The sequence below is a fragment of the Phyllobates terribilis genome, unplaced genomic scaffold, assembly GCF_046119375.1.
Source record: "Phyllobates terribilis strain yellow unplaced genomic scaffold, ASM4611937v1 Scaffold_1__5_contigs__length_1240528914, whole genome shotgun sequence".
Taxonomy (NCBI): domain Eukaryota; kingdom Metazoa; phylum Chordata; class Amphibia; order Anura; family Dendrobatidae; genus Phyllobates; species Phyllobates terribilis.
Window position 1 is genome coordinate 30,796,376 of NW_027362761.1, and position 13,274 is coordinate 30,809,649.

At 42.5% G+C, this 13,274-nt stretch overlaps 1 protein-coding gene across 1 annotated transcript in view; it reads right to left on the minus strand.

The window, feature by feature from the left end:
* Window positions 1-13,274, minus strand: part of LOC141148949 (mesoderm induction early response protein 2-like) — a gene marked incomplete at its 5' end in the record, with an annotated part of 150,417 nt that overhangs the window by 90,900 nt on the left and 46,243 nt on the right. Inside the window, one exon of the mRNA XM_073638165.1 lies at window positions 4,890-4,930. Within this exon, the coding sequence (XP_073494266.1) occupies window positions 4,890-4,930 (41 nt within the window). The remainder of the gene's footprint in view (window positions 1-4,889; window positions 4,931-13,274) is intronic.

Below are 13,274 nucleotides of genomic sequence, written 5' to 3' on the forward strand. Positions count from 1 at the left end.
GGGTTAACATTCAGATGTGCCACGAACATCCGAAAAGATGCCTCATCCCCTGCCCACAGGACGAGGATGTCGTCGATATATCTGCCCCAGAAAAGTATCCGTGGGGCCCAGACGACATCCTCGTCTTTGAACACAACAGTATCCTCCCACCAACCCAGGAGCAAATTAGCGTACGTAGGGGCACAAGGGCTCCCCATCGCTGTGCCCCTGAGTTGGTGGTAGTATCTCCCATTGTATAGAAAATAATTATGTCGTAATACAAAATCCAAAAGTTCCAGGAGAAATTTATTGTGTGGCCTCAGGTGTGTCCCTCTACTTTTCAAATAGTATTCGACGGCTGTTAAACCCACTTCGTGTCGAATACTACTATATAGAGCCTCAACATCAATTGAGGCCAAAATCGTATTGGAATCAATGGACACACCTTCTAATTTGTTCAAAAGGTCCATAGTATCCCTCAGATATGATGGGAGGGCTAGGACAAATGGTCTCAAGACCTTATCCAAATACACACTCGAATTTTGGCATAGGGCATCAATCCCTGCAACAATAGGTCTTCCCTTGAGGGGGCTGATGCCCTTGTGTATCTTGGCAAGTGCATAGAACGTCGCTGTTACAGGCCATTTCGGAATGAGGAAATCATATTCATTTTTCGAAAGCAGATTCATTGTCAGTGCACATGACAGAATCTTAGATAGTCCCACCATATATTCACTGCTGGGATCCTTCCGCAAGACTTCGTATGTGGACACATCTGATAGGAGACCCTGACACATTTCAATATACTGGGTGTCGTCCAAGACAACAATGTTGCCGCCCTTATCAGAGGGCTTCAGCACTACTGCATTATTAGCACCCAGGGATTCCAACGCCCTTTTTTCCCCCAAAGACAAATTAGAACGTGCTGGTTCATATCTTGGGTTAATATTACGGATCTCTTCAGAAACCAATTTAAGGAAGATATCTATGCCCCCTATGTCACCGACTGGGGGCATCCTAGTGCTCCTAGGTTTCAGATCAGAGAAGGGTCCGAGGCCAGGACTCCTCTGTCCCTCCTCTGATAATTCTGATAATGTTAACACATCCGGGAGATCCTCCAGGGATATGCCCAAATGTTGGCACTTCAATCCGTCATTATGCAGAAAAAACTTTCTCCATTTTAATTTTCTGGTAAAGAGGTTAATATCTTTTATCCAAGAAAAAGGGTCAAATCTCGTTGTTGGGACAAATGTGAGGCCTTTCCGGAGGACAGACCTCTCACAATCAGACAAAGCATAAGAAGATATATTAATTATCTGGTTTTCATTATCCTCTGGAAGATCATTAGTCCTATAACCCATTACCTGTGTGTTTGGGGCCCAGTGCGTTCCCGCAGTTTGTAAGGAAGAAGGCCCCTTGTTTCTAAAAAAGACGATGAGGAAGAGGAGGACTGTGCAGATGGGGATATAAGACTGCCCCCTCTTTGTTCCAAAATTTGTCCCTGCCATCTCCTTTGGTATCCCCTCCTCCCTCGTCCCCTACCTCTATGGTTAACCTTACCACCGAGGTGCCTTACTCCCCCTTCAGCATCTGAAGACTTAGGGTCGGAGGAGGAGATATCTACAGGGAAGTTAGCCCCCTCACTAAGGCCCGGATAAGCACGCTTTTCACGAAAGTCTGCACAGACCCTCAAAAACCTCTTATGTTTTCTATCTTTAATATTTAGTTGAAAACGTTCAACCGCAGTTTTTAGATTATCCTCCTTGTTAGAAAAGTCAGGGTTAGTCCTATATTTCAATACTTCCTCAGTTAGCTCTCTCAGTCTACTAGAAGTTCTTTCCAATGTTATTTTTTCCTCATTCAATAGAATCTGCATAAACCTAACGGAGGAAGCTGTAGACTACTCCTCCCACCTAGACAACAGACCCGGAGTTCTACACCTTTGTGCTGGTGCAATGTGTATTCTCAGGCCTCTTGGGACTATTTTTTGTTTAATATAACTCTCAAGGGATTGTACCTCCCACCAAGATTTAATGTTGTCTTTAAACGCACTCAGTAGCTCAGTAAACACTGTTTTTAGGGTAGGAGTTGCTGAGGAGCTATTCTCCAATTCAGCTTCAGAAAAAACCTCTCGAGCATCATCCATCCATTTATTAGTATCAAAAGGGCCTGATAAGAAGCCAGCCATACTAGAAAATCAATTTAAACACCTAAACAAAATATCACATGAGGGGCCTAATAAATAGAGACAACCAGCAGACACATAGCCCCCCTAAAAAATAACTTTTATTAATAATCTCTAAAAAGGACCTAAAAGTCCATAGACAAACAACAATAATACTCTAAATGATAGGACATATAGAATCAGGTAATACACCGACCGGGAGGGAATACAGATTCAAGCTGTCCCTGTTATGTGCCTAAATCCTGTCCCTACCTGACAGCGGAGTAAAAGTAATGGGCATTCTTGAAAAATACTGGGGGATCCTACGAGCAGATCCGGATGTGGTGGGCTTGGTCCCAAAAACACCTTCGGTTACATATAGGAGGGGGAGATCCGTGAAGGATACAGTCGTACATAGTCACTTTACGCCTCAGACGAAGGAGATCACATGGTTGAGAAGTAGGTCTAAGGGTACGTTCAGATGTGGTCACTGCTCCTTCTGTAAATTTGTCACACCTTCAAAGAGTTTTGTGAGTGCAGTGACTAAACGCACATACGAGATGAAAGATTTCGCCAACTGCAAAACGTCAGGAGTGGTGTACCTCTGCACGTGTACGTGTCCAATGGATTATATCGGGAAAACGAAACGTGAATTACGCGTCCGGATAGGCGAGCACCTTGGAGACGTTAGGCATGGCAGGGATACACCACTCGCCAGACATATAATATCTAAACATGGGGGTGATGTGAGATGCATTTCATTTAGGGTTTTGGAGGTTGTGGCACGGTCAATCAGGCAGGGTGACTGGAATAAAAAAATACTCCAACGGGAGGCCCGTTGGATCTTTTGGATGGAGTCAATGGCCCCTGGGGGCATTAATGAACAGTTGAGCTTCTCGAGTTTTATCTGATTCCAAGAATGTGATATTAGGGGCCGAATAGAACCAGCCTATATGGTATTGGTCTAATGATCACCATATGTATATACCCATTGTGGCTAAATATGTATTTATATGTTTGGGACTTATTTTTCTCCTACTCTAACAGCGTTAAATACTCTGTGGATGATAAACAACATTGTAATATGTGGATAACACTTCAATTATATAATAGTCAGACTCCAACCTTCCTATTTATTATATACTGAATGCCTTTGTCCTCCGGTGTACAGCGTGTACATTTATTTTGCGCTGAATAACTTTTGGACATCTTAGCCCTGGTGCCGACCTGTCCGTCTATGGCACTTTAAATATATGGGGTATGTTGGTGGGAGGTATGCCCGTCTGGCCGGTGTTTGCATTGCTGGCTACCATGACAATTACTGACAAACGTATATGGGGATGGGTGTAGACTTTGCCTCCTAACCATGTACCGCCACATTTGGATGACATCATATCCCGATGGACGCTAGTTAGACACCGTTACTTCCGGGTGTGTGCGTTCCAGATGCGCTTCAGATACTCTGATGCAGTCTGGTGACGTCATTTCCGGTGGGTGTCATTAGCATATCGTCATTTCCGGGTGCGTGCGTTCCATGTGCAGTCCACGGACTTACATTTGGCGGTGGACGCCGGGCATGTGTACGATGACAGCAGTACACAGGCGTTTGCGATTATCACTAATTATGGGGCTGAGCTGAGTTTATAAGGGAGGTATATGTGCAAGAATTTCCTACACATGCAGCATTGTCTGGCAATCTGGGGTGAGGGATTGAGGTCTTCCCCAGATCCCCTGATGAACCCTGGTGGAAACTAGGGGGAAACGCGTTGGGACTACTAAGGATAAGTGTCATTTTTTTACTTACTAATGATATCTACTTTCTGACTGCTGGAATTGGGGACCATTAAGGTTTTAGTGTTATTGTTTTTTTACTAATGAAAATGTATATTCTGATTGCCATTTTCTGGTCTTTTGAAAAGGAATAGGGACTAATAATGATGAGTGTCTCTCTTTGAAAAGGTATAGGGACTAATAATGATAAGTGTCCTTCCTTCTGTCTACTATTATGTACATCTATGACAGACAGAGTCTGGACCTGATACTTTGATATAGATATTATGCTTTTTCAAATACCAATACTTAAATTCCATTTGATGTATGGGGAAACATCTATCTGGGTGGGATTTTGCTTTCTGAGCCCCCTTTTGAGGTATATAGCTGGACTATCAAAGTGTAGCATGTGTCCATATTTGATTGCTCTGGCTGCTATTTGATTTGTTTTGGCTATAGAGAAATAAGCACTGTGCTCCTCTACCCTAGAGCATTTATGTTTACCCGACCAAATGAATTTGGCCATCTATAATCATTGACCTACTATCGGCTTCTGTATTTATACGTTCACTTTTTCTACCCTTTCTCACTATTGTGGTTTTGTTTAATTTAAGACAAGGGTCCTTGTAGGGACATTAGGGATACCGACGTTGAGCGGGGGCGCCACGAAGTACAAATTAGGGTGCCAACCTCCGCTGTCAGGTAGGGACAGGATTTAGGGACATAACAGGGACAGCTTGAATCTGTATTCCCTCCCGGTCGGTGTATTACCTGATTCTATATGTCCTATCATTTAGAGTATTATTGTTGTTTGTCTATGGACTTTTAGGTCCTTTTTAGAGATTATTAATAAAAGTTATTTTTTAGGGGGGCTATGTGTCTGCTGGTTGTCTCTATTTATTAGGCCCCTCATGTGATATTTTGTTTAGGTGTTTAAAATAATCTAATGTGTACAAGAATGACACAGAACATTTACCTCGGCCCTCATTTCAGACTCCATGGTCCAGTCATCTGGAGCTGTGGAAAAAACAAAACAAAACACATATATATAAGAAAAGGCATAAAGTATGCCTGATGAGATATATTGTTTAGTGCCAAAATAATGTTCTCATCTACGTCACTGCAAAATCAACATGTAAAAAAGATGAATGATTTCACATTCAGAGAGAAACCTTCTGAACACAAGATTATTATGCTCCACACTAAGGATAAAGTGACTATACAATAGTACCATATTTTGGATCATCTAGCTTTAGTAACACACTGGTACATCATCTAAACTTTAACCCAAAAGTAAATCATATACTAGGCAACATCACTTATTGAAGTCGAATTTGGTTTTAATTTAAAACTGTTTTCCACTTGGGAGTCCGGACGTTGTGTCCCCAAACTATCTAGAGAACAGTGGTAAGAGTATGCAAACCTCCACTCTATTCATTCTTTATGGAACTGACAGAGTACCAAGAGCATCAATATCTGGCAGTGCCATACACAGTGAATACTGGAGTGAATGTGTGCAAGATTGAACTCTGCTCCGCTCTTGAGATCATTGTGGATTCCCATGGTCATATTTCCCAGTGATTATTAAGTTACTACCTATCCTATGGGTGAGATGGCAAGCGGCAGGGAAAGGAGAGCGATATGTGATCTCCTAATCTCTGTCACACTCCACCAAGGAGCCAGACAGCGCACAGCAAGACGGATGGGAAGGGAAGCACTGCCACTAGGGAAAGATTAGAGGGGCAACCCCTGAAACTTGCCCTGCATAACCCTGAGCTCCCTAGACAGGTTCTTTCACCCTGTGCGGCAATTGAGTTCCTATCCCTGTCTTGCCCTAAGCACGGCCCTGGCTAGTGCGTAGGGCAGCAGGAACACTAGCCCTGCTCTATAATAAAGACACAAAGGGAAACAGACAAGGGTAAAAGAAAACCGCAATCACTCAACGCACTCCCAAACTAAAACGATGTAATGGTACATAAAGGGAAAGGAGGGGAGAGGAAAACCAAAAAGGGAGAAAATGAAACGCAAGACACCAGACAAACTTCCAAATGGCAATCTCCGGAGACTACTCCTAAATGACTGCTCTTTCAACGGCTCACAGCTCCAAATCAATTCCAAGAAATAGCAAGCTATCATTGGCAACTACCCAAGCTAAGAGGTGAGCACTTATACCAGAGGAGAGTGGACAAAATCAAAAAAGCTGAAATAACTCAGGACAGGAGACTTTAGGAGACAAGCAGGTGAATTTAACTCTTGCAACAAACGAACAAGGGAAATCTGCACTGCTAACTAGAAAGCAAAGCAGATCCAACCAGTGCAGGCATGCCAGTAGCCAAACGCTGCGATCTTTTGACCCTGGAAAAATAGAGGAGACCACTGTCACGATTACCACCATGACACTCTAGTAATTCTAGGTATATATCACACAAAAAAGAAATAAAAAAAAGTATTAACCCCTTAACGACCGCCAATATATTTTAAAACGGCTGTCGTTAAGGGGCCTTATTCCCTCGGGATCGGAAATAAGATTATAGCGCAACCCGGCAGCTGCAATTCCCACGGGTGTCAGCTGTACATGACAGCCAACATCCTGCGGTATCGGCCACGGACAGTTTTGTAACTGATAGCGGTATTTAAGGGTTTAATCGGCCCCTATCAATCACGACAGCCATATTTAAATGGTTCCAAAGGGGGTTACAAGACCCCCTTCTGTAACCATCGCGGGTGCTGATGGTTACCGTGGTACCCTGAGGTCATTTGATGACCCCCAGGTAAGGTGGACTGTGAGATCCAGCTATAAGCTGGGTCTCACAGGCTATGTCAGTGAGACACTGCCAGTCTCGTGCACTGCAGTACACGAGAACAGCAGTGTATGTATGAGACCAATAATCAATATAAAAATTATACATGTCCCACAGTGGGACTAAGTAAAAAAGTTACATAAAATATGTAAAAAAAAAAAAAAATGCACACAAATCACGAAAAGCCATTTCACCACTCAAAACACAGCATGTGTGATAAAACAAAAAAAACATACACAATAATTGCTATTGCTGCGTCCGAAACGACTAGCTCTATAAAACGTGCACGTTATTTATTCCGTATGGTGAATGCCATAAAAAAAAAAAAAATATGCTAAACATTTCACTTTTTCATCAGACTGACTCATAAAAAAAGTGAATAAAACGCGCTCAAAAAGTCATATGTAAAAAAAAAAAAATAAATAAATAAAAAATAATGGTATCAATGAAAACATACTGCCTGTCCTGCGAAAAACAAGCCCTAATATGGCTTATTCGGCAAAAAAATAAAAAAGCTACAGCTCTCAGAATATGACTATGCAAAAACAAATTAATTTTTGTAAAATATTGATTAGTGTGTAAAAAAAAAGCAAAAGCATAAAATATATTATATATATATAAAAATCTGGTATCTCTGTAATCGTACAGACAGAACAAAATCGGTCTTATAATTTTTACCGCACGGTGAACAACGTAAAAAATAATAACTGAATTGCTGTTTTTCTTGTTCATTCTGTGTCTGAAAAATCTGAATAAAATGCGATCAAAAATTATGTACCCCAAAAAATCTGCAACTTGTTTCGCAAAAAATAAAGCCTCATACAGCTCAGTTCAGCAAAAAAATAAAGTTACAGCTGTCAGAATACAGCGACAAAATTTTTTTTTTTTTTAGAAAAAAAGCACTTGTGTGATATCAGCAAAATATATATAAAATCCTCCTTTATCACTTATACAGCACAAAAATAAAAATAAGAACTATTCTTGTACTGCTGTCCATTTGTTCATTCTACTTCCCAAAAATCGTTAACAAGGCTCGGGTCACTGCTGATCTCCGCTCAGAGCTTGCGTTGGGGTTTTCGTGTAAATTACCCAAAACCGCAAAAAAACGGACGGAACCCCTCACTTATAAGGCAGGTGGAGTCACTTTGGACTGGTCTCTGTTTTGGCGGTGTCCCATAATTTTAGGTGTCTTTTTAGCGCACAAGTGTGGGTGACCACAGATCTGTGTACGCCTAAAAAGATGGATACCACCGGAACCAGATAGCAAAAAGTCCAAAATGTCTCCATCTGCCTCATTATGGTGGGTGGTTCCGTTGGTGATTTAGTCAATCGCATTTATTTATTTATTTTACTCACTTATATAGCGCCATTAACTCCACATCACTTTACAGACATTATGGGCACTGAATCTAGATTCCCTATCAGTATGTCTTTGGAGTGTGGGAGGAAACCGGAGAAAACGCACACAAACACAGGGAGAATATACAAACTCCTTGCAGATGTTGTCCTTGGTGGGATATGAACCCAGGACCCTAGCGCTGCAAGGTTGCAGTGCTAACCACTAAGCCATCATGCAGTCCACATTTTTGTGGGATTTACACGTAAACCCCGACGCAAGTGCTCAGCGTAGAATACAAAATTGTGATCCCAGCCTCTCTGGAAGAGATCAAAAAGTATGATGTACCCCAAAAGGTTACCAATAAAAACCCTAAATTATCCCACACAAAACCAGCCCCCACTCAGGCCCATCATCTGTCACTGGAAATACAGGAGGTTCCCACGTAACTGGTAAAACAAAGACTCTGGAAAAGCGACCGCTCACACCCCCTCAAATAAAATACAGTGAAATCAGCACTCCCAAATCCAAATCACCTCTCCTTCTGAGCCCAACTGTGCCTAAACCATAGTAAGGCTGTGTGCCCACGATGCGTTTTTTAAGCGTTTCCACAGCGGCAAAAACGCTGCAGAAACGCTTACACGCATGGTAGAAGGCCTGCCATGTTCCCCAATGATAATCCGCATGTGCTCTGCACATGCTGCGGAAATTTCCGCTGCGGAAAAAAAACGCAGCACTACCAATTATATTGCGGAAGCGCTGCGTTTTCGCCGCCATTGACTTGCATTGGAATCTGCATCACTGCATCTGTACATGCGGAATCCATGCGTTTCAATGTGCGGATGGTACTCAGGTGTGGCGGACAGGAGACTCTCCTCCGGACCCGGGTACCATAGAACCTGTGAAAAAAAGAATAAAATAAAAAATAAATATTATACTTACCTTCTGACGGCCCCCGGTCTCCTTGTCTTCGCTTGCCGGCAGATCGCGGTGGACTGAAGGACCTGCGCTGACATCATAGTCATGTGATGGCAGGTCCTTCAGTGTACCGTGAGCTGCCGGCAAGCGAGGACGGATTGAAGCAAGATTCCTGTGGCCATCGGAAGGTAAGTATAGATTTATTTTTTACCATTCTTTCGGTCACACTATATAAATCCATGCCGGTTGCATGGATTTATATAGTGTGAAGTTGACAAGCACTTTCCAAGTGATGCTAAAATCGCTTGGGAAGCGCTTGATAACCCGCATGCGGAAATGCAAGTGAAGAACGCGTCACATCCGCATGTCCCTGGCAGGAAAAACGCATGTACAATCCGCATGTACAATCCGCATGTACAATCCGCATACGTTTTTATCTGCCAGGGAGATGCAGAAACGTTCAGGAAAAATCCGGAGCATTTCTGCATCGTGGGCACATACCGTAGCCTTAACGGCAACATGCTTGGCATTATTGTAACGGGGAGAGCGCTCTTAACCCCTTTACCCCCAAAGGCTGTTTGACACTAGTCAGAATTGTAAAAATTGGCCTGGTCATTAACTTGCACTTTGAGGTAATTACTCTGGAACGCTTCAACGTATCCCATTGATTCTGAGACTGTTTTTTCGTGACATATTGTACTTCATGATAGTGGTAACATTTATTCAATATGACTTGCGTTAAATTTGTCAAAAAAATAAAAAATATATCGGAAATTTGGCGAAAATTTCGCAATTTTTAAACGTTTAATTTTTATGCCCTTAAATCAGAGAGATATGTCACACAAAATAGTTAATAAATAATATTACCCACATATCTACTCCACATCATCACAATTTTGGGACCAAATTTTTTTTTTGTTAGGAAGTTATAAGGGTTATTTGAAATGACTGAGGGGCCTTTATGATAGAAAATACCTAAAAAGTAACATCATTCTAAAAACTGCACCCCTCAAGGTGCTCAAAACCACATTCAAGAAGTTTATTAACCCTTCAGGTGCTTCATGGGAATTTTTGGAATGTGGAAGAAAACAATGAACATTTAACTTTTTTCAAAAAATTTTTACTTTAGACCCAAATTTTTTATTTTCACAGGGGTAAGGCTGGGTGCCCACTATGCGTTTTTTGCAGCGGAATTTCGGCAGCGAAAACGCTTGGTAATACGTGCCCCATGGTCCCCAATGATAATCCGCTGTGCTGTGCACATGCTGCGGAAATTTCCGCTGCGGATTATCATTGCGGAAAAATACGCAGCATGTCCATTATTTTTGCGGACACGCAGCATAATTGCCGCCATTGACTTGCATTGAATCGCTTAATATCCGCATCACTACATCAGCACATGCGGATATTAAGCGATTCAATGTGCGGATGGTACTCAGGCCTGGAGAAGAGGAGACTCTCCTCCAGACTCGGGTACCATGGTACCTGTTAGAAAAAGAATTTAAAATAAAAAAATAAAGATTATACTCACCTTATGATGGCCCCCGGTCTCCATAGCGATGCATCCGGTGTGTAGGGCGGCTCACGATGGTCTAAAAGGACCTTCCTTGATGTCATTTAGTCATGTGACAGGTCTGTACAAGAGACCGGACGCAGCGGAGAAAAGACCGGGGGCCATTGGAAGGCAAGTATAATCTTTATTTTTTACCATTCTTACTTTTTTTTTTTTTTAACTATTTATTTGGTCACACTATATAAATCCATGCCGGTTGCATGGATTTATATAGTGTGACCAAGTTGTCAAGCACTTTGGAAAAGAGCTTGATAACCCGCATGCAGAAATGCATGCAAAAAGGCTTGACAAACGTTTCTACCTGGCGGGAAAAACGCATGTAAAATCCGCATGCGTTTTTCCTGCCAGGGAGAAGTGGAAAACATATGCAACATTTCTGCATTGTGGGCACTTCGCCTAACAGGAAAAAATGGACCCCAAAATGTGCTTTGCAATTTCTCCCGAGCATGCAGATACCCCATATGTGGGGGGAAACCACTGTTTGGGCGCACGGAAGGGCTCGGAAGGGAAGGAACGCCATTTGATTATTTGAATGTAAAATGTACTTAACCCCTTAAGCCCCGCGGGTGGTTTGCACGTTAATGACCGGGCCAATTTTTACAATTCTGACCACTGTCACTTTATGAGGTAATTACTCTGGAACGCTTCAACGGATCCCCCCGATTCAGAGATTGTTTTTTTCGTGACATATTGTACTTCATGATTGTGGAAAAATTTCTTCGATATCACTTGCGTTTATTTGTGAAAAAAAACGGAAATTTGGCGAAAATTTTGAAAATTTTGCAATTTTCAAAATTTGAATTTTCATGCCCTGAAATCAGAGCGATATGTCACACAAAAGAGTTAATAAATAACATTTCCCACATGTCTACTTTACATCAGCACAATTTTGGAACCAAAATTTTCTTTTGTTAGGGAGCTATAAGGGTTAAAAGTTGACCAGCGATTTCTCATTTTTCCAACAAAATTTATAAAACCATTTTTTTTAGGGACATCACATTTGAAGTCACTTGGAGAGGTCTTTATGACAGAAAATACCCAAAAGTGACACCATTCTAAAAACTGCACCCCTCAAGGTGCTCAAAACCACATTCAAGAACTTTATTAACCCTTCAGGTGCTTCACAGGAATTTTTTGAATGTGGAAGAAAAAAATGAACATTTAACTTTTTTCACAAAAATGTTACTTTAGACCCAATTTTTTTTATTTTCACAGGGGTAACAAAAAAAAATGGACCCCAAAATTTGTTGTGCAATTTCCCCTGGGCACGCAGATACCCAATATTTGGGGAAGAAACACTGTTTGGGCGCACGGCAGGGCTCGGAAGGGAAGGAGCGCCATTTGACTTTTTGATTGTAAAATTTGCTTGAATAATTAGCGGACGCCATGTTGTGTTTGGAGAGCCCATGTGTGCCCAAACTTTGGAGCTCCCCCACAAGTGACCCCATTTTGGAAACTAGACCCCCCAAGGCACCTTTCTAGATGCATAGTGAGCACTTGGAACCCCCAGGTGCTTCACAAATTGATTCGTAATAATGGAAAAGTGAAAAAAAAAATCACTTTTTCATTTTTATGAATCAATTTGTGAAGCACCTGGGGTTCCAAGTGCTCACTATGCATCTAGATAGGTGCCTTTTGGGGTCTAGTTTCCAAAATGGGGTCACTTGTGGGGGAGCTCCAATGTTTGGGCACACAGGGACTCTCCAAATGCAACATGATATCCGCTAACAATTTGAGCCGATTTTCCATTCAATTTGTTAGCGGACACCATGTCGCGTTTGGAGAGCCCGTGATGTGCCTAAACAGTGGAGCTCCCCCACAAGTGTCCCAATTTTGGAAACTATACCCCTCAAGGATTTTATTAAGGTGTATAGTGAACATTTTGAACCCAGAGGTACGGCACAGAATTTGTTTACATTAGGTCATCATATTGAATAAGTTGTCATTATTCTTGAGCGCAAGTGCTCGCTACTTGAGTTTGCATCGGGTACTCAGGTATGCACCATGTACAGCGTGTGCTTGAGTGACATGCTCGAGTCCCTGCTCCGCATGTTTCACGGTTATTAGACACCCAAAAAAAAACATGCGGGGATCGCTCGTGCATGGCAGGCAATCCCTGTAAAGTTTTTTGGCCGCGAAGCATATGGGGCAGAGACTCGAGCATGTCACTCAAATACCCACGATACTCAATGCATACCAGAGCACCCGATGCAAACTCAAGTAGCGAGCACTTGCTCTCAACACTAGTCGCCATATAGTCATCTTTTTTTCTTACTTTTGAAAAAAATCCCAACCCCAGCCCTAACCCTAGCACAACCCTAGCCCCAGCACAACCCTAGCCCCAGCACAACCCTAGCCCCAGAACAACCCTAGCCCCAGCACAACCCTAGCCCCAGCACAACCCTAGCCCCAGCACAACCCTAGCCCCAGCACAACCCTAGCCCCAGAACAACCCTAGCCCCAGCACAACCCTAGCCCCAGCACAACCCTAGCCCCAGCACAACCCTAGCCCCAGCACAACCCTAGCCCCAAACCCAGCCCTAACCCTAGCCCAATCCTAACCCAAGAGTTTATTTTTTACGCCGTTCCTTGTGCGGTATAAGTGATTAGACGACTTTATTCTTCGGGTCGGTGTGATTACAGCAATGCCAGAATCATATGGGGTTTTTATGACTGACAGCTGTCACACACTAAAAGACGCATTTTTTGTAAAATCTAGTTTTTGCATCGCCA